This window comes from Boeremia exigua, assembly GCF_020726555.1.
Source record: "Boeremia exigua strain MPI-SDFR-AT-0100 chromosome Unknown C7974scaffold_8, whole genome shotgun sequence".
Taxonomy (NCBI): Eukaryota; Fungi; Ascomycota; class Dothideomycetes; order Pleosporales; family Didymellaceae; genus Boeremia; species Boeremia exigua.
The window spans coordinates 957,254-979,395 of NW_025763525.1; the positions used below are offsets into that span (position 1 = coordinate 957,254).

Genomic DNA, 22,142 nt, shown 5'->3' on the forward strand with positions numbered 1-22,142 from the left:
CACACGGATGGGCGGCGTCGGGATTCAATAGCACGCGGGAGGGCGGCTCGGCGTCAAAGGCAGAACACAAGGAAAGGAACGTTTACAAAGCCGCAGTCGCCGTGTCTGGGCGCGCTCACCAAGGCGTCGAGGTGTCGTGCTGGCTGACGACGGCGTTCACGGCTGCACCGCCACGTGGCTGACTAGCGCGCGGAGGCACAGTAACTCCGGCGCCCCGCGCACACTCAGCGGCCGCCCTCGAAATGGCCAGCGAAGTTCGACCCGTCCGCCGCATATCACCACCCACCGACACAATGGCCGCCACAATCTCCCACGACCTCGCCTGGACAATCACCAAGGGCCACAGCGCCACCCTGGTGAAGCGCGCCAACGGCGTCCAGTTCTCCCGCGACCCGCTGAACCTGCGCAACATCTACAGCCGCAAGAACGAGGGCCAGATCGCCAACAAGGTCAGCAGCAGCCCGGACGTGGGGACGCGGACATGTGTTGATTGAAACAGGCCATCGGCGTTGTTGCCACCGAGAACGGCGGCATCCAGCTGCTCACCAAGAAGGCCGACAGGCACCACCAGCCCATCTCTTCGACCCAGACCACCACCTTCGGTGCCAAGAAGGGCTCGCGCAAGTACGTTTCCGGCACACACTTCCCTGGGGCTGGCTCCACGCACGGCCCCCGATCCACCCAGCCGTAGTGCTAACAACCCCCCTCCAGGCTGTACTCCGCCATTGTCAACTCCACCACCAAGCGCAACTACCGCCCCGACCTGCGCAAAGACGCCGTAGCCCGCGCCTCCGCCATCCGCAAGGCCGGCAAGCCCGTCAAGGCCTCGCCCGCCTCGAAGCTGCGCGGCGCCAAGGCCCTCAAGGCCGCCGAGGCCAGCGCCTAAATCTCTCCGCTCGCGATGGCTGAGAGATAATGACTGTCCAAGACGACCTCTGGTGCGGCATGGGAAAATGGAGTTCGCTGCTTTTGGGAACGCGCGCGTGGGGCACGGCCCGCGGCGCGCGAAGGCGAAGTAGAAGTATGAGATAGCGCGGCACGGCACGGAAGCGTGCGTGTACGACGGGAATGGAATGCTTCGAAACCCACCTTTGATTGTGTGCGGGATGTGCGTGAGGCGTGAGGAGTGTTGATGCGCTGTGCAGGGGCAATTGCTGCTCTGGCCCCTGCTGGAGACTGCAATTGGATTTCGTGCGATAGGGCAGCGGTGAAGGCATTGAAGACGGCAAGCATGTGCTGTCTTGTCAATTGCATCGACGTCCAAGCAGTTTCGCAGCCAATTACCGCCACTGACCCTCAGATCTCCACCCCAACGAGTTCGTCCCAGCATAAACATCCCCACGCCGTTCCCCTGCCTCCCAAATCGCCCCTTTCCCCGTCCTAGTCCCCGCATTCTTAGAAGCACGCCTCACAGCCCGCCCAGGAAGAAACAACTTTTCTCGGCTCGTCTCGCTTCGTCTCAGTAATACACCACAATACCACACTCTGCTAGGACTGTAGCGGGGCCTCGCATATGCCAATGGAGAGGAGAGGAGACTGACTTTTCCATTCGAGTACTGACGTGCATTCGAGTCAAGCCAAGCGTTCACTCTACCCAGTACATCGGCTCATTTGCAAAGTAGCTGAAGCGCAGGACTGAGCACAGCACCGTGTGTTTCACGCCATCAGCAACAAGAAGATAAAAAGGCGTTTGTCGAGAGCTTGTGAAGAGGTGCTAGCAGATGCTGACTTGCGTACGGTGAATACCTGATTGTCTACAAAGCCAGGCACTGTAGTGCTTGAGTCGTCACCATGACACCCTGTAGACAGGCCATGATTGATGTTTGACTTGCTACTGTCTGCAGGAGTTACACTTCGACGAGATGTGAAGTCGAATGTTTGCTCTAGATACAGTAATTTAGTTTGGCAACGAATGACGTGCCTTCACAGCTGCTAGCAAGGGAAGCTCTTCGTCTACTCTTCAGCGCCTCGAGCTCTCCAAGTCGGTTTTTACACGCGAGCTACGGTCTTGCAGCTCCCTCTCGAGCTGGGAAGCATCCTTCTTTCTTGCAGTCAATATGCAAATAGCTAACAACGAGCGACGAACAAATGCCCACGAGCACCTGAGTCGAGTGACCTGATCCAAGACGCCATGCGTGATGAAGCAAGCACGCCTGTGCCAATTTTACAACCGCCCGTCTCCACGACAGCGCGCTTACAACGCCACCCTTCACATGCGACCAACCCAGTTATCGCGAAACGTCTTGATCTCCACAACCAACCGCACATCCGCTTTCCGCGTCGATTCCAACGACAGACTCATACTAGTCCTCGCTCCGCCGATGCACCTTGCCCTCCCCCGCGACCCCCGGCGTCCCCCGCTCCTCAAACTCGTTCTCGTACGCACGCCACACGGCCATGTCCGACTGCAGTTTCTTGTGGCTGCGGACGGCGTGGTGGTACCGCACCATGCGCGCGTCGGCCTCGACCATGCCGCCGAAGATCATGGCCGACATTTGGATGTAGCTGTGCGGTGCGCGTCAGGGGTGGTTACGCGTTAGGGGAGGGTACGGGGGGGGGGCGTACGTTTTGAATTGGATGGTGAGGCCGCGGTACAGCGGCGAGAAGGTGTGGGCGACGCCGGCGGCGACGACGAAGAAGGCGCCCCACTGCGTTGTGAGTCAGCGTTGAGCTTGGATTTGTAGACGAGCTTCGGATAGTGCTTTTGAATGGCGACGCGGAGACGGATCGCGGGAATTTTTCGACGCTCTTGCAGCGAGCCTACGCTCACTTCAGATCTTCAAATCATGTAGACGCATGACGTAACACAGCCTCCCTAAACATGACCAAGCAACACACAAGACTCACAACCCCCTCAACTGCTTCGAACAAAAAACAATCACTCGCAGCAGAAGACAATCCCATCACATGAACGTACCTTAACACTCCCATACGCCGCACCCCGCGCGGCCTCCCAAGCGGCCTCATTCGTCTCAGCGTCCTTGGTCAGACTTCCGTGTTCGCGCACCATAGTGCCAAGTCGCGGTTCGCACTCTCAATCCAACTTTTTGCTGCGACTCTTTCTTCCGATCTTCAACTTTTAGCCCCGATGTCAACCCAGTTGCTCCAAATCGCCACAGCTCTTTCTCGCCAATCCTTCAAATGAATCCAACTATTCTTCTTTTACGTGCTTGTGATCTTTGATCGCCAGTGTATCCAAAAGGCGTCGAAAGCGGTGGACTGGTTTTACATGAGATAGGGTGAGGTGATGTCAAGCCGCAGCTTGCTAGTGCATATCGTTAGTAGTGCTAGCGCGGCGGGAGGGGGAGCTACGCGAGGACAGGCTTGACAGGGGCGCGCGTCGGCATGGGTCGGCAAGAGCGGCATTGCGGCGGCAGATACCTAGGGTTGAAGACATTGTCGGGTGGGGAGTTTGGCTGGGGCGGCACATCTGTTAGACCATAACGCAGGTATCCTAGGGGGGACTCATGGAGAACAGAAGTCTTCAGTAGAGCAAAAGGGCAAAAGTCTTCCTGATTTTGATTTTCAGTGTGAATGCAAACCATGAAAGTGTGGCCTATCAATCCTTAAGTCCCTCGAAACTTGAGGCTAGAGGTTTAAGGCGTGAGGTGTGAGGTGCAGTGGGAGTGAGAAATAAGGGCTGCTTGATGGTGGGCTTCGAAGGCCGGGATACCTTGGACTGCGTTACCAGCGCTGACAACATTTCGTAGGATACAAGAATGAAATCGAGCTGTTGATCAACCACAGCTTCGTCTATACGGCTACAGAGCTACACAGTCCACTGCGCCATCCTCTCATGCAACGTCATCTGGCAATCCACCTGACAAAAAATCATCCCAATCGTACCCCAGCATGGACAGGAGCAGCTCCTAACCGCCCTTCTTCCCCGAAAACTCAATATGCTGAGCCTGTGGCTCGTCGGCAGGGACCTCTTTGACGTCCACCATCTGAGTGTCGTGATTCGGCGATCGAGTGTCGACCTCCATGGGATCGCTGCGCAGGCCGGTCAGGGCGTCCATGCCGCCGTTCACCTCGACCATCTCGCGCACGCCCGATTCGCCGTCCACTTCCGTGTTGGGTGTCAGCGTCGCAGAGCTCATTCCGGAGCTTTGTTTGCTTGTTTCTTCATGGTATGGCTGGGAGTTGATGTTAGCCCAGTCGTGGTTGTATCCTGGTGGGTTCGCTTGTTCACTCCAGTTTCCATTCGTTTCATTCCCGTAATCGTCCCATCCGCCCCCTACGCCGAGCTCGTGGTTCTTTTGCAACTCTTCAAGGAAAGTCAATTTATCCTTCTTGACAAAGTCTTCGAGGGGCTTAGACAAGGGTATGGGCGATTCGGACGTAGCGGCCTCATTAGCGTAGACGAGCAGCACAGAAGCGGCCTCGGAGGTGGCGCGCTCGAGGACTTGCTGCAGATCGACGCGGTCACGAATAATGTTTGCGGTGCCAGACTCGTTATCGTATTGAACACGCCACCATTGCTTCGCGTTTGGAGTTTTCGAGGTGTTATCCGGATGGAGAATGTAGATGACGTCGCGGCGGGTGGCTACGCCGCAGAGTTTGTATGGGTAGTGCATGGCGTCTTGGGCGGACTGTCCTTCGGGATAGTCGGGCTCAGTGAGATCGATGAGCACCTCAGAACCGTCATCAATGGTAGGTTTGAAACGGTTGGTGATGTGATTGAGGGCCTCCAGGGCCTGTTTGTGCTGTCCCTCGAGAGCTGGCACGATTAGCGAAAACTCAACACACGACGTGCCTCACTTACTGGCTAGCTTGCTCTCAACACTGTCATACAGACTTTGCAAGTGTGATAGAGTGGCAGCGTCCTTCGGGTCGAGCTCATCTGTATCCTCTTTAGGTTGGAAAGCTTTCATGCTCGTCTTGAGCAGATTTAATGACTCAATTCTCTTGGAGTTGCGCTTCGCCGGCGTGTGATATTTCAGCCTATCAGTCTGGTCTTTGACATTCTCCAGTCGAGTGTTGTGCACCGCCATTTCATCGTACATCGATTGTATGACGTGCTTGTTCTTTTCAAGGTATCGATCAGCATACAACGTCGCCGGAATGCGGCAACCCAGTTCATTTCTGTCTTGTTGCAGGCCCTCCAGACGGAAAATTAGGACATTGCTTATGTCCATGATATGGGCAGTCCCTTCTGGATTGGGAAAGAAGGTATCGTCGAGCACGTCGTAAATGTCTGTTTCCCTCCCATCGCGCTTTGACACTGTACTATCGAGGAAAAAGCTGTCCACCCGTTGTTGAGCGTTGACGACCGACCGTAGCACGCCGTCGAGCTTGAATTCTGGATTCCGTTTCGTATAAGCTGCGCTCCATAGCAGGAGAAACTTAAGCATGTCATCGTCTGGATCTTGAAGCGAAGGCGCTTCAAGCTGCTTCCACGCGTCCATGTCCAGCATTGATTCTATTGTCGTGTAGGCTCTGTCCGTGTTGTCCAAGAAAGCCATAAGCCGCTGCGTCTCGTAGATAATGTCGAGTTCGTAAACCTCGTCCCACCCAGCTGTGTTGTCCACGATACGTGCCCTTCCGGCAGGATTTCCTTTCCACCATTCCTCGCCAACCCAATAGTCTTCCTGCGCTGCTTCTGGGGACAAAAGCGCATTTCGATACTGGGGGATTGAGTGTAGGATGGTGAGCATGGCTGGAAGGTAGTTGAACCTTGGCGAAGGCTTGAGGAAGGCGGGCTGGCCCTCCTCACGCTGTCTCTGGCTTGGTACGGGATCGGCAATGTACTCGGACGCGGTTGTGGCTGGAACCATAGCCCAGCTAGCGGTGTCGTAGTCGTTCCGGGTGGCAGGTCCAAACACGGGCTTCAAGCCGCCTGTTACGCCAGACTCCTGTCCGCTCTCGATGCCTAGCAAACGTCAGTTTCTGCATACAGCCATGTAATCCTCCATCAGATGACTGACTTTGCATAAGATCGTCGCCTGCGTGTGTCGACAGCGCCGAGCCGGGGCGGGTGCCTATCCGCGAATTAGGCCGGGTAGGGGCTGTGCTGTTGGCGCCGCTGCGAGAGTGGTTGTCGAAGCCTGGTGGGTAGTCAATACTAAAGGCTGTGGCAAATGCTCGTCAGCTGGTGTCTATGTGTTTACCTGAGTAGGGGCCCAACATACTGGGTACGCTGCTGTTCGTCTCGTCGGCATATCTGCTTGCGCCAAATGCGCTCTCGTCCCAGGTAGGCTTTGATCCATCGATGAGTTTGTGGACCGTCGATATATCCGAGCTGAAGAACTTCTCTGCCGCCTGTTCCAGGTTGCCATTAAAGACCTGCCGTTGATTAGTGCTATGCTACCGCGGTTGCGCGGATGCGCTGGCGAACCTTGAGCAGCTTCTGACAATCTTCGAACCCCAGCTGATAGCCGCTTAGCTCCTGAAGCATCGTCACATCTCCATCGCTTATGGCGACCATGGCGACGATGGCGACGCTCTTGCTTACGCGGGGTCAGAGTTGCGGTGGTGGTGGTGGTGAGCTCTATGTAGGCGGGGCGCATTCACAGCAGCAAATGGCGCAATGCTAATAATGTGTCCAAACGACAACCAAGCTAGCTATGCGAGAGAGGGACGTGTGCAAAAGCATGCAAGATTCGTGTTAGGTGGCACGGCGTGAAGGCGCAATTGCGTTGGAGTGCGAAGGAGCTATCGGAGCTCCTATGACGACGCCGACTGCAGGGATCTGGCCGTTGGTCCCTCTTTCGCCGCGGCGGTCTCGTGTCACCACCGCAATCAACGTCTGCCAAACCTCCGCGATTATCCTAACGCGGCAGTTTGTGGATGATGTCAGAATGTCAATGTAATTTCATCAGTATTTATCTCAGACAATAAATGCGCATGAACAGCACCGTGGCAAGATACATCGTGTAATCAGCGCCGTTCATGCTATGGTATATTTACATCATCCTCGCTCTTTACACAACTCCCGTTTTCACAAGTATCTATAGTACAATATACAACATATGTTACAACGCTCCAACCTGAATGAATCATTCTACAACAGGGTTAGAGGGAACCGAAGAGGCAGCCTCTGACGCGTTCACGGAAGCAGGCTCCTTGCCCAGACCCTCGGTGTACTCAGGCGAACCAGGACCCAAAGGCTTATACAATTGTGTGCCGCGCTCCTGGTTGATCTGATCTTGCTCCGCCCTCCATTGGCGCCCACGGCTAGCGTATCTTTGGATGACCTTGCGGTAGTTGGCAAGCGCCTTGTCCTCGTTCTCGTCAGTTTGGCCGACCAGGTTGCGCCGGCGCTCTTTCGTCGAGCTGTAGTTTTTCCATACGGCATCCTCTGCGATTTCCTGAATGTTGTACTCGATCTGCCAGTTGTCCAATGGCTCGAGGTCCTCGGGACGCGTGACATATTGACCGTTTACTTTGTTGCGAACCGTCACTGTCCAGCCCACCAATGGGCCTTCAGATGTGGTATCTTTTGTCCACTGGGGTGGTGCTAGGGTATCACCACTCTCACCAGTAGCAGTCTCGCTTTCGTGCTCCTCGGTGGCGGTTTCGCTTTCACTCTCCTCAGCAGCGGTCTCGTTTTCGATCGTGCTTTCGCTTTCAGACGATGCCTCTACTTCCGGGCTTTCTGCTGCTGCCTCGGAACCCTTGTTTGCAGTACCATCCTCACTGACTTGTTCGTCGATCTCTTCCTGCAAGTCTTGCCATGCCTCCTTCGCTTCGGCGTCATTCTTGCCGACACCTACGACACGGCGTGCCCACTCCCTTGCATATTGTGTTCCGGTGTTCTGAATCTCGTCTGCGCGCTCTTCTGTGACAGGCTCGGCGAAGACGTACATGAAGGGGTGCTTGGAGTCGCGGGTCTCAAAGTGAAGGCGTAGTGACTGTGAAAGTTAGATCACTTCTTAGATGGCGATTTGAAGCACTTACTGTCTCGGGGAACTTTTCTGTAGCTTTGTTCAACAGTTCCTCCATGAGGCCAATGGATAATCTGAACTCCTGATCACCCAAACATGTATCGGATTGACCATGGAGAGCCTGGTCCATATCGGCGAGGGAGAGGTACTGGAAGCCGAAGATGCGCTCGATGTTGTGGTAAGCAAGGAAAATGCCGTCCATCCTGCCCATACGCACTTGAAGCGAGTACTTCAACATGGTGGCTCGAGTCATGTCATAGTACTCGCGTTCGAATGACTCCCACTCACCCTGTGCATAACGCAATTGGTATCCAAGACCCTGTTCGTACGATCTGTGGTTCATGCGAATGGAGACTACTGCTCGTGTCTTCAAGTCGAAGATGCCAGCGCCCGGCAAACGAGGGTCTTGGGCGTCGAGTTGGGAGCGCATTAATACGTTTCCTTGCTTCGAATAGTGAAAGCATCGGGCTGAATCTCCTTCGGGCGGGGATTGCTCGGGACTCGACCTGCGGTAGCGCTCGAACTCGGTGCGCTCTGTCGTGAGGAGCTTCTCCATTGAGTGGCCGAGCCAGCTCATGATATTGGGGGCATCGTATGTCTTGTCGGCGTCCATGGCGTACACACCATCCTTGTAGCGCAAGAAGATCGCGTCTGGTCCTTTTGTGATCCTGGAGTACTTGTTGCTTGGATCCGGGAACTTCTTGGAAAGCATGGAGTGGTCGAGCCTTCGATGGGCGGATAGCAGGAAGTGAAAATGCTGGAGCACGCCAGACATGCTCGATGTGGAGCCTGTGTATTTGACGCCCAGTCTCCTGGTGACGGCAAGCAGATCCTCGTCCAAGGACGAGGTCTTGTATTCGCTCAGAGCATCGAAGTCGAACTCTTCGGCAGGCATGATCTTCTCCAGATACGGATCGAAGTTGTAGATGCCTGTCCGAGGGTCTTGCAGCCGATACACACCGGGATTGAACAGCACGCGGTCGAGACCGTAAGCGAGCTTCGGCACGGGAGGCACTTTGACGTCGACGGGCTCGAAGTGGAAGTCTTCTGCGGCGACCTGTTTTATGTCGAAGTTCAGCTTTGCTCTTTCGCTCTTCTTCTTTTTACTGCCCCCCATCAAGGCCTCCCTCAGTGACATGGTCTCAGGTGGCGGCTGCTCTTGCTTCTCTTTTCTCGAAGAGCTTTTTTCGGTGTCGCCCTTGCCATCCTCGTGCGCATCCTCAATAGGCTCGTCCGGCCCTAGGAGCCCGTTCTTGACCATGCCATCGTGCTTGATGTCTTTGAGCACCTCGGTGCTCTTCAAGCGTTTGGACAGGCGCTCGGTGGCGCTGAAGGCCCGGCGCTGGAGAGTGATGGGACGGGCGGCGCAGGAGCAGCATATCGAGGCACTGCGCCATGGAGCGGCCTGTGTAATGGTGCGACTGCTTCTGAGCATCGAGAAGGGGAGACGACTGCGGGTGGGCGAGGGTGGTGGCCGGGCGCGTCCACAGCCCGGTCGCGTCGCCTGCATCTGAATAAATTCTGCCGGCAGCCACCGCCCTCAACCGCCGACCGCCGATCGATTGACGTGCATGCTGCACCGCGCTCCCGCGGACGCGCGTTGGCTGCGCAGGGCCTCCGGGCCTCTGGGCCTCTGGGCCTCAGGGCTCCCAGCGCGCTGCTGCGGCACGGGGCGGCGCGCAGTGTGCTGCAGGCAACGGCATCGGGCCAGCTGTCGCGCTGTCGCGCTGTCGAGCTGCGCAACGGTGGGCGCTGCAGCGGTGCTCGGTGCTGGGGGCCAGGCTTGGGAACGGCGGCGCTGATGGCTCCCGCCGAGCTCCACACCCCAGAGCCAGCGACCGGGGTCATACAGGGCAGCAGCTCCAGGACAGCCCGCCCGCAGGCCACGGACGGGCGGTCTGGGCTGGCGCTCGTGGATGGGCGGCGCACCAGACTCCAGCACGCCAGGCCGCGGTGCCAACTTCTGCGCTGCGCCGCCAGCTCTGCCATTGATCGCTCGTTGCTGCTCTGCGCGCGCTGGGATCGCTCGTATCGCTGCACAGTCCTAGTGCTCTCCAACCTCCGGCCGCGTCCCATGCAACAGTAATTTGCGCCGCGATTGGCCGCCGACGGGCCCATTGGCACATTTCACGACTGCACGCTCGGCCTGCCGACTCCTGTCTGAGCGCGCCCCCTCCCTCCCGCCGGCCGACGCCCTCCACATGCGCCAGAACCGCCGCTGACCTCGCGAGGGGCGGCGCACGCCAGCAACCACGGCACTCGCCCAGGCACTCGCCCAGGCACTCGCCCACCATGTCCAAGGACAAGCGGCGCAGCATCTTCGGCAGCTCGCTCAGCGCCTTCACGAGCATCACCCCCAAGAAGGACGACTCGCAGCCCGCGAACCTCCTGCGCAAGCGCCGCACCGCCTCGTTCCTGTCCACCCTGTCCGACGCCTCCGCCTACAGCGAGAAGACCATCGACGAGAACGCCGTCGCCGAGACACCGCTGCCCGCCGCGCGCCCGCGCCCGCCTCTGCCCAACCGCGGCACCGGCAAGCGCGCCAGCTCGGTGTTTGGGTCGCTGACCTCCAAGTTCTACGACGATGAGCCGCTGTCCGCGACCTCGACCCGCACGTCCATGGGCTTCGACTTCCCCATTGACGAGACACACAGCCGCCACGTGCTGCAGCATGGCGAGGTCCAGACGAGCAGCTCCATGTTCAGGAAGAAGCGGGAGCATCTCGTGCTGACCGAGACGCATCTGATCCGCTTCAAGAGCCAGGCGAAAGCCTCCGAGGCCTTTCCCAGGTGAGCCCGCCCGCTGCCCTGGCCGCGACGTGCACGTGTATGCTGACCCGTGACAGCGTGCCTTCCTCGCACAACACCACCAGCCGCCAGTCGACCTACCGCCACAGCCACAGTCCATCCACAGGCTCGGCCCCCGCGCCTGAAGCCCCCTCGTTCGCCTCCGATGCCTCGGGAGACCGCGACATGGGCACGCCTCTGCGCCACATCGTCGCCGTGTTCCATGCTCCTGACGGAGGGCCGTACTTTGCCCTCGACGTCTACTATCTCGACGACGAGACCAATCAAGCCTCGTCAATGACCCTGCAATTCGGCGACCCGGACGAGATGCGCACGTGGATGTTCAAGATACGTTTCACTTCGAACAACGCACGGTTAAACGACGCCAACCCGCTCTCCGCCTACAATTCGCACCTCGCTGCTCGAGTCGTCGAGGCGGAGCGCGACTATGTGCCGCCGCACTACGCCATCTACAAGGTCGTACTGCGGGAGTCGGCCAAGACTGCGTCGTCGCGGGCATCATCCGATGACCTGAGCAAGCTGCCTGCTTCTGTTTGTTTCCTCGCCATTGGTGTGCACAAGGTACACTTGATCCCCTTGTTCAAGCCGCCTTCTCAACGGTCCTCTAGTCCGTCATTGGCTTCACTCAGCTCCCAGTCCTCGCATGGCATTCTCGCCCTCACCGAGTGTATCCTCAGCGAGGTCGATGACACCTTCCAGCTGACTTTCAGGTATTGCTCCCTTCCGGTTTAGTAGTCCGTGACTAACGCCTGTAGAAAACCACTGGAGAAACCCAAAACCTTCCATCTAGCCTCCCTTGCATCGCATGATATCGCCGTCCGCCTGCGCTCCGTCGAAGAAGCCCTGCGGCCGGAATGGGAATCACGGCCATATCACTTTGGTGTCCCCGAATCTGTCAAAGAGGACATTATGCGCCAACCGCAAGTCCACTCGATGGATCAGGATTCGTTGGACCGCACGCTGATTGGCTACTGTCTCGCATACGGTGTACAGCCCGAGAATATCAGCTATCAAGTTACATATCCGGATGAAGATTCGCCGCGCTTCGAATTGCTGCAGCCCATTGGACTGCGACGAGACCAGTACACGGTGCTTGAATTACTTGCTGTCATGCGAGCATTACGATATAATGAGACCTTTGCGGGCATTTCCTTCAAAGATGTGCATCTGGACATTCTCAACGGTTTGTTCGATGATTATGGGCACGAACATGTGTGCACGAAGACTAAAAGAGGGACGCACGCGCGTATGGACATCGATGACTTATCACGCTCAAGCGTACTCGTGCAAGAGATCCGAGCTCTAGCCTTGACAAACCGCAAGTTGCGGCGCATGGATTTTTCGAATTGCATCAAGAAGAAACCCAAAGACTTCACAGAAGCAAAATCAAGCGCCAGAGACTCGGGGTGTGGTATAGTGGAAGCACTGTTTCCTCTCTGCAAGTACCAAACAACAAATGTTGATTGGATCGCGTTGAATGGTATACAGCTTGGCGAGACAGACTTGGACTATTTGGTAGCAGCGGCAGTTGAGCGAGATTGCCATCTGCGGGCTCTTGAGATGAGTCGCTGCGGTCTTACTGATCGCGCCTTGTCTCTTGTTTTAGATTCCCTGCGCCCCCAAGAGAATACTCTAGAGGCACTCAATCTCTCCGCAAATCCCTTCCGACTGTCACCCACTTTGTTCGACTCGCAAATTGGTTGTTTTGCATACCTCACAAAACTGGACTTGTCGCATGTTGCGCGAACATCCGGTCCTGAGCCCTTGATATCCGTCGAGACATTGAACGTAATGAGACTGCAAGAGCTGTGTTGGAGCGGCACTTCACTCAATGCAGCGACCATTGATGCAATAGCAGGGTGAGTTCTTTCGCCTTCATGGCCTATCGGAAGCTGACCTGACCTAGATACCTCATCAATACCAAGCAGTCCAAAGGGCTTCGAGAGCTGAAAGTAGACCATTGCTACATCACCGGGAGAGACGTTGCTTACTTGCTGCAGTCCATGACGGATGAACCAGGCAAGGCTAGAGATCTACACTTGGACGTTAGTGAAAACTACATCGAGAAAGACCTCAAGAGCCTCACAAAGGCGATTGCATCCGGTCACGCTCCTACACACCTCACGATTCGCTTACTTGAGTTCGAGGAAGAGTCAGACTTCCGCAAGATGATTCAGGCATTGAGCCAAAACAAAACGATCCGCCAGCTCGACATTTCTCGTGCGTCTCTACCAAGTGATGCCTCCGAGGAGACTTGCCAAGCACTGGAGCAGATGTTTGCTGGCAACGATACGTTGGAGTGGCTTGACATGTCTGGAGAAGACTCCCGATTGGAGACTACAAAACTTGGCGTTGGAGTCAACAGGGCGCTGCAAGGATTGCAGTACAACAAAACCCTGCGCGTCTTGTACATCAGATGTAAGGCGCACCCCGTACCCACCAACTACTGCAACGCTAACTCGCCACAGACCAGAAGCTTGGCGTACAAGGTGCGAGCACCCTCGCAGACGTGCTCAAGACCAACAGCACCCTGCAATACCTCTACTGCGAGATGAACGACATTGCGCTCAATGGTTTCACTGACCTCGTCAATTCTCTTCACCGCAACACCACACTGTTACACCTTCCCACAATGCAGGAGTCCCGTCAAATGGCGCTCAAGCGGACGGAAGACCAGGTCAAGCAGTTGCGCGATGATCATTCCACTCATACGACATCCAAATCTTCTGTCCGCAGCAAACTCGCCAGCAAAGCTAGCAAGGTCACCTCCAAGACCGGTCGAGATCGGGGTCCCTCTATTGGCCTTTCTGATCAGGACATCAAAGCTGCGTTAGGTCTGGTTGATGAAAGCTGGTCACGCCAAGAGTACCGGCTACAGCAATACCTCCAGCGGAATCATGATATCGCTAATGGTCTTCCCGTCTCCATGGATGTTGGCGACGAAGATTTTGAACGCAATCGCCCAGACACGGCATCTAGTCTAAGTAGGGTCATCGAACAGGTCACCATGGACAGCACGCCCACCATGGAAAAGGACCTTCAACTAGGCGCTTCCACACCAGGTTCTTTCTTCGAGTCACCAGGAAGTACGCCAGGTAGCACTCCAGGTCTCCGAATGGCAAAGACACGACATCTGCATGCCCCGAAGGTAGACTACTTCAGCGGCAGCTTCACTTCCAGCCCCTCTGACACTCCCAACGGAACACCTTCCATCGAGAAAGACATCCAGGTCGAGCGCACCATCGGCCGAGAGCGCCTGAACCTCAACCTAGACGTCACTAGTTTGGAGAAGGAGATTGAGATGAGTTTTGCGCAGAACCGGGACTCGTTTATGTAGCATCTGTCCGCGCTGCCCCCTGTAACATTCATCCTCAGCATTTACATTGACATTTCAGGCGCACTGGCTTGGGCATCTTGCATCCGTGGCGTTGGTTTTGTGGTTTATCAGCGAGCTACGACTCGGCATTTTCACAGCATAGAGCAACAATCCAGCGGCTGAATAGCTTGTACTTGGACATTGTCGTTTACCACCCGTGCTTGATGTGATGTATGTACTCTCCAATTCGTCACGCGCTTGACGTCACGGAAAGCGCTGTAGCTATTTCACGCTGTTAAAGAATTGATAGAGTCTGTTAAAACGTGAGATACTGTTATGAATTACTGCGTGGCCGCCCCCATCCGCCCTCAGGTGTCAATACTGTTTATCGGCATAAGTTCCCTTCACGCGCTGGTGCAGGCTGTCATAGTTGCTTCGAAGCGTAACTGTTCGCAGCAGTGTGCGTATCCTTCGAACGAGTATGGCTGTCTGTTCTGGTCCGAATCTTTGTCCAACAGATCAGGGGCGTTCTGGTTGGCTCCAACAACTTTAGGACTACCAATTTACGATTTTTCTCCTGGTTGAGTCAAACTCGGGGTCCATACTAGTCATGTAGTTGTGGTCCCTCACGACCTGACGGCCTCCAGCAACACCGACTGAGAGCTTCGAACAACACCACAGCAGTCTGGATCAGAACAGGCTCTTGCACAACATCCTGAACATGGCTACTCAGCGCACAGAGTTCTCGGATGAGGAACTTGAGAAGTTCCAGGAGTTCTACGATCTGGCGGAGGGAGATATTGAGGTGGAGTTTGAATACCAATGCGACCTGTTCGATCAATACTTCCCCACACCTGAAAAGGCTGGAGACTACAACGACTGGTACGACCTTTACAAGGAGAAGGAGCGGGCGCTACAGTTTCCCTCCGCCACCAGGTCCCAACTCACGGAGCCGGTTTCCGAGCTCATCACTGCTGCACCATTAGACACCTATAAATCCCGGTTGGCGAACACAGACTTCAACAATATCCACGATGTTGCCGGGTAAGACTGTAACCACTCGTCGTCTCAATGTTGCTAACACGTATAGGCTGAACGACCTCATGAACTGCGGCTTCCATCCCCACATCCCGGTTGGCTACACTCAGGAAACAAAGAAGGTGGCTTTCCGTTTGGTGCCTACAACGACCATCCTGTATCCCACCAAGGAAACGGCCTGGAACCACGGCCCCGATACGGTGATAACGCCGCCCATGTTTCTGGGCATCAACCATACCGTGATCCTCAACGAGATTTACGGCGATAAGGAGTTCATGATGGAGGAGATCGATGCCGTGAACCGCTACCTGCACGACGGGGACGAGCACGGTTTCGACTTCGAGGGCTTACCTGAGGATGAGAACGAGCTTCTGCACTGCTTGATTGAGATCGTGGATAGTTTCTCCGTTGGACACAACCGCTTCGGCAAGTACGGCAAAAACGCTCCCGTCAAGTCTTCAACACAAAAGAGTCCTGGCATAGACTACGCGTCCAGTTCTGCTTCGGAGGGCTCAACGGTACCCTTGGACGAAGTACCTTCGAAGTCTTCAGCACGCCGAATTCGTGATTTTGAGAAAAGCACAGAGGAGTCGACCAGAACAGGCGACTCAGACTCTACCAACGATCACACTGGGTTCGTCTTCTACCAACTCGGCAGACTCCAATTCTGCGAGTCGCTTCCCGACGTCCTCACCACCGACAAAGACGTGATCCACACAAAGCACTGGGAGTCGACCGAATACGTTCTCGTAGCCGAGGTAGGGTTCTACGGCAAACTGGGCGCGGTGTGGTTGCTGTGGAACTTCTGGCTCCGCGACGGCGATGGCGATTACTGGTCGCCGCCATGGGAGAACTTCCCCGGCACGCGACACCATTTCTCAGGCGCAAGGATCGCGGACTGCTTTGACCAGCTCGGAGTGGCCAGGGAGATCAAGATCCCGAAGAGCCCTGCTCATCGTTTCACCGAGGACTTCGAGCTCGTGGGTTGTTTCAGGCTGCCAGATGATGGGAACCGGCTTGTGCGCCAGTGGGTTGTTGATCGGTCGGTGCCGCGCCAGAGGTCGAGTGCTACTTGAGCGCTGAGATTGGTGGCGGTGAAGGACCGTCCCGGGTTGTCGTGCGCGTCTTGTGGCGGTTGGAATAGTGTTAAGGGCAGTATATGGGTTGTCTAAGCTTCATTGTCTTGCAACACGTAGGTTTCACGAAAAGTGTGTATCCACTTTCCCTACCGTAGCAAGATATATCCCGCAACTATGCAAGGTGCCTGTTTCCGGTAACAATCATCTCGTTATCACTCTCTTCGTCACCCCCAAATGAGCCTGTCTAATCGTTCCTGAAGTACCCTCTCTTCTCGACCACCAAAAAACAAAGTTTCGCCCTGCAATTCCAACATCACACCCCATTATGGCAACACACCCCCAGAACAGCGTCTCTCCCGGCAACTCTACTACGCGAAATCCTTATAGCACCGTGAAATTAAGTAGCACAACGGAGAGTCCGCCGTAAAGTCTTTCAAAATGCCCCTCGGCGAAGTCTCGCTCCCATCTCAACGCTGATATCGGCTGAGTGCATGGAGACGGTACAGTCGGACAGGTGCAGACACACGACACGACATGACAACATACGCTGCAACACGGCATACATCAGTAGGCAAAAACGGTGTGTATATTCCAGCAACACGCCTAACTCTCAAACACAAACAATCGAGTTTCCCCCTCCCCCCTAGACCCCCGCCCCAAACTTCCCGCCCTCACAACACGCCGCCTCCCCCACGGGCTTCCCCTGCGCCGCCGCCGTCTCGCCCCCAAACGCCAACCGACTAACGCGATCCACCAACGTCTCGCCCTGCGCCACCCCGCTCGGCACACTGCAGTAACTCGGCTGCACATCGAGCGCCGGATTGCGCGTGAAGAAGTGGCGCGGCCGCAGCAGCAGCGACATGGGCTCGGCGGGCATGACGGGGAAGTCTTCGGGCGCGGGGAAGTGCGTGAGGCCGAAGGTGTGCCACAGCACGACGTCTGTGTTTTCGAGGGATGCGGTGGGGGCCGCGGCGATCCAGGCGGGTAGGCCTTGCGAGGGCTCGCCCGAGGTTTGCGGGACGTGGCGGCCGGCCGGGTGGATTTGGGCGTCGTCGTCTGGGGGAGTTAGTAGGGGCGATAATATGGGGGTGCGTTAGGGGGAACGTACATTTTGTGACGTGGACGGCGTGGCGGGCGAAGCCGGCGCGCTTCCACACCAGGCCGCCAGGCTTGGGCAGCAGCTCGGGGACTTCTCTGCTGACCAGCTTGTAGCTGGCCGGCTTTTTGCTGTAGGGGTTGAGCTTGGCCTCGTTGCACATGTCCCAGGTGCGACTGGTGGCACCATTGTAGTCGGTGGCGGCCTGCTCGGGGGTGCTGAGTTTTGTCTTCTTTGCATAGAAGGCGTTGCCGTATTTGTTCTCAGCACTGCCGACTTCGCCATCGCCGCGCGCGGCGTCAACCATAAAGACGGAGTTGTTGGGGCCGTCGATGTTGGGGTCGATACGCAGGCAAAACAGGTGCTGGTGGTTGTGCGCGTTGACGCCGGGGTACACTTCTGTGCCCCACCCCTTGAGGTCTTCGCCGGGGAGCATGGCGTAGGTGTTCAGGATGCCGGTGAGCTTAATCTCGAGCTGGATGGTGCCGTCGAGATGGAAGATCCAGTACACGCAGTACTCGTAGTTGGCGGCAGTGAAGATGTGTGAGATGATGAGCTTGCGTGCGCGTGTAACCGTGACACTGTTGTCGCGGAAGTCGGTGTGCTTGAACAGAATACCAGCATCTTCCTCGTGGATGCAGATAGCGTTCTTGATCGTCGTTGCCTGGCCGGCGCGGTTGACAAACGCCGCGTCCATGTAGTGGATCGCGCCCTTGCAGTCACACCCCAGACTCAGCGAGTTCGTCATGTATCCACCGCCGTACTCTCCGAGATCAAACGCGTGCTTGCGCTGGTGAGGGTGCTCCGGGTTTCCATACGGCACCACCATCTCCGCAAGCGACAGTCGCCAGAACGTGTCTCTTTCTGTGCCCTTGTCGTTGAATGTGATGTTGCTCAAAACCATACCCTCGCGGTAGTTGAAACCGACATGCAGCTTCCAGTTCGCCCAGGTGATATACCTCCCATCCATTTTGAAGCTGACACCTTCCGGCTGCGAGATATGGATTGGCTTGAGATCAGTCCTGAATCCTCCCTCCTTCTCAATGGCGGCTGCATGGTAGTTATTCGGTGGCGCTGTGTTCAGCGGCCTGCGCACTGGCGGGATATCAATATGGACAATCTCCTGAGTATCCGAGTTGTAAATTGGGCAAAAGTCGAGCGGAAAGCTATACTGGCTATCATCCACATGGGGGCGATAGTACATCAGCGCCTGCTGCAGGCGCACAGTGGTGCCAAAGCGCTCGTCGTAGCCAATCGTCCACGGGTCGCAGTACACCTTGTGCATATCCTGAGGCGGGATGCCCAGAATACCACACTGCTCAATGACTTTAGGGTCCTTGCGCACCACCGTCTCGACAATCTGCAGATCCTCCATGGTGATCAGCGGCTGCACGCCCTCGGTCAGCTCCCAGGTCAGCAGCTTGCTCTCCGTCAGGTCGACGTGGGCGTCGAACACCTTGCTGCCGCGCCCAATGCACACAACGTCTGCGACACGGTGCGGACGCGGCGCCACAAGGGGCGCGCGGATCCAGGCCATCATGTCGGCTTTGGGCGGCTCGAGCAGCGTGACAGCGTTGAAGAAGACATCAGGGTGGGCCTTGCGAACGAGAGCTACAGCGGCCTCGATCTCGAGCTCGGAGAGGGGGTCGAAGGGGTGTGGCGGCGCGACTTGGCCTGTGATGTGCGACGCCGCCTGCTTGAGGCGATCAAGAGCCATTGTGAAGGAACGGGGTCAATTGGAGAGCACGAGGTTGTCGATGATCAAGGACGGGCCCCTCGGCGGGGTTATGTACGGCTGTCGTCCAGCTCTCCATCTCGGCTGTTCTGTCGATTGGTAGATTTGCGAAGCAAGCCCGCGTCGCGGAAGTCTACCATGCTTTCAATTCAAACCAATGGGTGCAGTTCCTCAATGTCAACGTTCGTTATCATCCGCCGCGATAAAGCTCCTGTTGCGGTTAGATCGGCGTTTAGCGCGATGCGTCTTCCCCACTTCTCGATGCAGTGCTTGATGCTTTGCTGCTCTTCCAGCTGCTCGGGTAGGCTTCGGGTCATATAATTGACTTCACGCGTGATTGATTTGGGAAGTGCCGAAAGCGCAAGGTACAGGCGAGTCTGGTTGATGAAGACCGATGTGGGGGCCTGCAGTTGGTGTGCCATGTGGAAGACGTGTGTGGTTGCGACAGAGTACGAATAGGTATGAAGCAATGATGTTGATATTGATGTTGCAAACTACCGTGTCTAATAGCAACTTACCCTTCTACAATCCTGCAGAGACAACTGCTTTTTATTACGGTCTTGTGTATTTTTTAATTTCTCAATACAACACAGAAATTAAGATGACAATTACTACGATTATACTACAATTACAGCAAAGCGTCTAGCCACAAATCAACGCGTACAGTGTAGGTGTGCAATACTGATAGATACTCCAGCCTAATGCCTGAGAGGACCGCAAGTGTCTACCTGGTCTAACAGGGCAGATAGGCGAGAGGTCTGCTCAGCATCTTCTACAACCTTGGTCAGTAGTTGTGATAGGCACAGGTCGAGGCCATGGTCAACACACGTCTTGTGAGAGCTGCACCACTGCTCTCTACCTAGGTACCTTCTTCCCTGGCACCAACTTTGCGACTAACAAAAGGTCGACGTGGCTGCGCATATGCGAGAGGGTACAAGGACTATTGACCACGCGCGCACTACGCATGACTGAGGGACGCAGACTTATGCTCCTCAGGACATGCTGTACAGACGCTGGTTGATACCGGCAAAACGGTACGCGCATCTCCGCTCCAAGCGTTTGAGCCATTCTAATCCTACGCCGGGACAGCAATACCGACCCAACACTCCTCGATCTTTCCAACGCCGAACGCACGCTTTTTGACGAATCCCATGCCCGGTCCCACGCCGCCTATTGGCTGGCACGATGTGAACGAGGTGCAACGGCCGTGGTGCTCGATAGAAGACCTGTACAAGGAGATGGAACCACGCCGCAAGCGCGTCAAGTAGCCCACCTGTACCAAGGCAATGACGTGTGGCCACGCAGGAACAACAGTGAAGCAGTCGCAGTTCTTCAACGCCCGTCCTGTCGCTATGTCGCCAGCATCGTCCCAAACACCTTCGCATAGAAAGCCTTGACCTCCGTACACGCGTCCTGATCCGTCCTGCACGCTTCCTCCTCCACGCACTCCCACATCCTTTTCTCCACATCATACCCAAATTTTTCCACTACGTACTTCTCTTTTCCCCATATCCTATGCCAGTTTCCATTTGCATCCCATGCCACGCCGCCCTCGCGCAGAAGCTTCAGCGGATTGAGTTTCGTGTCCGCAGACACTGTATGCACAAAAAACGCTCTGACTTTGTTCTTCTCCTCATTTCGTTCGTTTTTGGGTTGTATGTGGTTTGGATACGGAGGGTTGTAGAGATAGTCTTGCATGGGATCTGCTTGGCCCGCTCCGGCGAATATGTATTTTTTATTGACATGATTCCCGAGGACTGACACGGGGGTTTTTACCGCGTAAAAAGGCCCAGGCGCATCCACTGCCACGGCAGCAGCGCTAAACGTCTCTTTATCGCCTTGCCCCGGGCCGCCCTGCGCTTGTAAGGGATAGTAGTAGTCCGGGCCGAAGTAGTTGTAATACACCATCATGGGAATACTTTCAGCATGGTGCTTCTTGTTCAGTAGTAGTTGGCCTGATTCTGTGCCGCGGGTTGGTGGCGGTTCGGCGATGCCTGCGATGTGGTAGTAATGCGGGGATGCGGCGTTGGCGTAGAATCCGGGCCACGTTACGAGGCCATGAGTTGTGTATGGTGGGGACTATCATTGCGCAACGTTGATTAGCTTGGTTTTGGGTTGTGGGATAGGCGACGTACGTTGAAGAGAGGTGTTGGATCGTGTGCCGGGAATGCATCCGCGTCGAGAAAAAGAACATGTCTAAATGATGAGAAAAGAATGGCGAGGATTTTGAATTGAAAGTGCTCTGGCGGCGCGATTTCAACATCCGCTGTCGAATAGATATCTTCAACGACGTGACACTGTGCATTTAAACTAGGTAGCACATCCTCGCATGTACTCTTCACTTCTTCATACTCTGTTTGATCACCGAGGAAAACTTGAACCGGTAACGTACATCCCGTCCGCCGAAGCATGCGTAGAGATACAAGCAAGACAGGGAATAATTTCAATCCGCCAGTCGTGACGATACCGGTCTCATCCCCAACTGGTAATAGCGGTGCTAGGCGTCGGGCTGCGACGCGCATACGGCGATGTGCACGCATCAGTTCCGCCTCATCTTCTGCCGGCAGAAATATTCGTTGCGGTCTCTCTTTCTTCTTAAGCGGTTCATAGTCTTTATCCGCATTGGACATTTCCTCGGTCGTGACGTTGATGGGAGGACATGCTGGACGCGCGGCTTCGAGGGAACTCGCGAGCTCTTTCCAGTAGGAGATCAGGTTGGTCTGGTAGTCTGCAGGAGAGCCAGAGCCGGCGGAGGTAAATGGTTGGAGAATGGAGATGTTACCCTCGCGCAAAGAAGATGTAAAGAGCGATGAAAGAACATAGTCCTGCGAATAAACTAGCCCGCCAGCGAGATAGATGGTTGGAACGGATAAGCATAGTACTGGTACTGTACTCTAACGTGAGAAGGTAGCACAGCAGCCTGCGAACCAGAAAGAATGTTTTGGGAAACGATTGAAGAAAAAAAGGACGAGATCCATCCCGCTATTATACATCTGCTAGATTCGGCGGCTTACTTCAAGATAGGCGGTAGGATTTGTATCCTAGTCAAAGCTTACAAGTTAATTACAGAGATAGCCAAACAGGTCGTAGGGCATGTTCTGTAAGGCGTGCAGGACTTTCTGGAAAGGGCGTCGGCTGAAGCCACAGAGTAAGCGCCAAGACCACCACTACCGCGATGTCTGCCT

General features: G+C 55.7%; 8 protein-coding genes across 8 annotated transcripts; 3 read left to right on the forward strand and 5 right to left on the reverse strand.

Moving 5' to 3' along the window:
* Positions 1 to 293: 293 nt before the first annotated feature.
* C7974DRAFT_435125 (ribosomal L28e protein family-domain-containing protein) lies at positions 294 to 886 on the forward strand (the record flags this gene model as incomplete). The annotated part of the gene is made up of 3 exons (XM_046145038.1): positions 294 to 449; positions 500 to 624; positions 712 to 886. The coding sequence occupies 3 exons, from the start codon at positions 294 to 296 to the stop codon at positions 884 to 886; spliced, it is 456 nt and encodes a 151-aa protein (XP_045995452.1).
* A 1,417-nt stretch (positions 887 to 2,303) lies between these two features.
* Positions 2,304 to 3,386, reverse strand: C7974DRAFT_473460 (uncharacterized protein; the record flags this gene model as incomplete). Its single annotated transcript, XM_046146563.1, has 3 exons — positions 2,918 to 3,386; positions 2,566 to 2,648; positions 2,304 to 2,505 (listed from the first exon to the last, which is right to left on the reverse strand). The coding sequence occupies exons 1-3, from the start codon at positions 3,008 to 3,010 to the stop codon at positions 2,304 to 2,306; spliced, it is 378 nt and encodes a 125-aa protein (XP_045995453.1). The 5' UTR covers positions 3,011 to 3,386.
* A 73-nt stretch (positions 3,387 to 3,459) lies between these two features.
* On the reverse strand, positions 3,460 to 6,628 carry C7974DRAFT_397629 (uncharacterized protein). Its single transcript, XM_046142218.1, has 5 exons — positions 6,338 to 6,628; positions 6,132 to 6,285; positions 5,928 to 6,071; positions 4,766 to 5,872; positions 3,460 to 4,720 (listed from the first exon to the last, which is right to left on the reverse strand). The coding sequence occupies exons 1-5, from the start codon at positions 6,425 to 6,427 to the stop codon at positions 3,870 to 3,872; spliced, it is 2,346 nt and encodes a 781-aa protein (XP_045995454.1). The 5' UTR covers positions 6,428 to 6,628; the 3' UTR covers positions 3,460 to 3,869.
* A 166-nt stretch (positions 6,629 to 6,794) lies between these two features.
* C7974DRAFT_473462 (mitochondrial protein Pet127-domain-containing protein) lies at positions 6,795 to 9,388 on the reverse strand. The gene is made up of 2 exons (XM_046146564.1): positions 7,900 to 9,388; positions 6,795 to 7,853 (listed from the first exon to the last, which is right to left on the reverse strand). The coding sequence occupies exons 1-2, from the start codon at positions 9,319 to 9,321 to the stop codon at positions 6,999 to 7,001; spliced, it is 2,277 nt and encodes a 758-aa protein (XP_045995455.1). The 5' UTR covers positions 9,322 to 9,388; the 3' UTR covers positions 6,795 to 6,998.
* Positions 9,389 to 9,842: 454 nt separating this feature from the next.
* Positions 9,843 to 14,301, forward strand: C7974DRAFT_397631 (leucine rich repeat protein-like protein). Its single transcript, XM_046142219.1, has 6 exons — positions 9,843 to 10,675; positions 10,732 to 11,403; positions 11,449 to 12,552; positions 12,600 to 12,645; positions 12,694 to 13,111; positions 13,162 to 14,301. Exons 1-6 carry the CDS (start codon positions 10,179 to 10,181, stop codon positions 14,028 to 14,030), a joined length of 3,606 nt encoding a protein of 1,201 aa, XP_045995456.1. The 5' UTR covers positions 9,843 to 10,178; the 3' UTR covers positions 14,031 to 14,301.
* Positions 14,302 to 14,730: 429 nt separating this feature from the next.
* On the forward strand, positions 14,731 to 16,123 carry C7974DRAFT_456983 (uncharacterized protein; the record flags this gene model as incomplete). The annotated part of the gene is made up of 2 exons (XM_046146037.1): positions 14,731 to 15,053; positions 15,100 to 16,123. The coding sequence occupies 2 exons, from the start codon at positions 14,731 to 14,733 to the stop codon at positions 16,121 to 16,123; spliced, it is 1,347 nt and encodes a 448-aa protein (XP_045995457.1).
* Positions 16,124 to 16,769: 646 nt separating this feature from the next.
* Positions 16,770 to 19,036, reverse strand: C7974DRAFT_456984 (copper amine oxidase; the record flags this gene model as incomplete). Its single annotated transcript, XM_046146038.1, has 2 exons — positions 17,235 to 19,036; positions 16,770 to 17,182 (listed from the first exon to the last, which is right to left on the reverse strand). The coding sequence occupies exons 1-2, from the start codon at positions 18,937 to 18,939 to the stop codon at positions 16,770 to 16,772; spliced, it is 2,118 nt and encodes a 705-aa protein (XP_045995458.1). The 5' UTR covers positions 18,940 to 19,036.
* Positions 19,037 to 20,166: 1,130 nt separating this feature from the next.
* C7974DRAFT_456990 (mannosyltransferase putative-domain-containing protein) lies at positions 20,167 to 22,052 on the reverse strand (the record flags this gene model as incomplete). Its single annotated transcript, XM_046146039.1, has 3 exons — positions 20,167 to 21,036; positions 21,093 to 21,844; positions 22,025 to 22,052. 3 exons carry the CDS (start codon positions 22,050 to 22,052, stop codon positions 20,308 to 20,310), a joined length of 1,509 nt encoding a protein of 502 aa, XP_045995459.1. The 3' UTR covers positions 20,167 to 20,307.
* Between the last annotated feature and the right edge of the window lie 90 nt (positions 22,053 to 22,142).

Coding starts and splice junctions, on each gene's coding strand:
- C7974DRAFT_397631 (XM_046142219.1), top strand. CDS start 10,179: ATGTCCAAGGACAAGCGGCGCAGCATCTTCGGCAGCTCGCTCAGCGCC. Junction 11,404..11,448: donor ACCTTCCAGCTGACTTTCAG/GTATTGCTCCCT, acceptor TAACGCCTGTAG/AAAACCACTGGAGAAACCCA. Junction 13,112..13,161: donor GCGCGTCTTGTACATCAGAT/GTAAGGCGCACC, acceptor AACTCGCCACAG/ACCAGAAGCTTGGCGTACAA.
- C7974DRAFT_397629 (XM_046142218.1), bottom strand. CDS start 6,427: ATGGTCGCCATAAGCGATGGAGATGTGACGATGCTTCAGGAGCTAAGC. Junction 6,072..6,131: donor GACGAACAGCAGCGTACCCA/GTATGTTGGGCC, acceptor CATTTGCCACAG/CCTTTAGTATTGACTACCCA. Junction 5,873..5,927: donor AGGCGACGATCTTATGCAAA/GTCAGTCATCTG, acceptor GACGTTTGCTAG/GCATCGAGAGCGGACAGGAG.
- C7974DRAFT_473462 (XM_046146564.1), bottom strand. CDS start 9,321: ATGCTCAGAAGCAGTCGCACCATTACACAGGCCGCTCCATGGCGCAGT. Junction 7,854..7,899: donor CAGAAAAGTTCCCCGAGACA/GTAAGTGCTTCA, acceptor TAACTTTCACAG/TCACTACGCCTTCACTTTGA.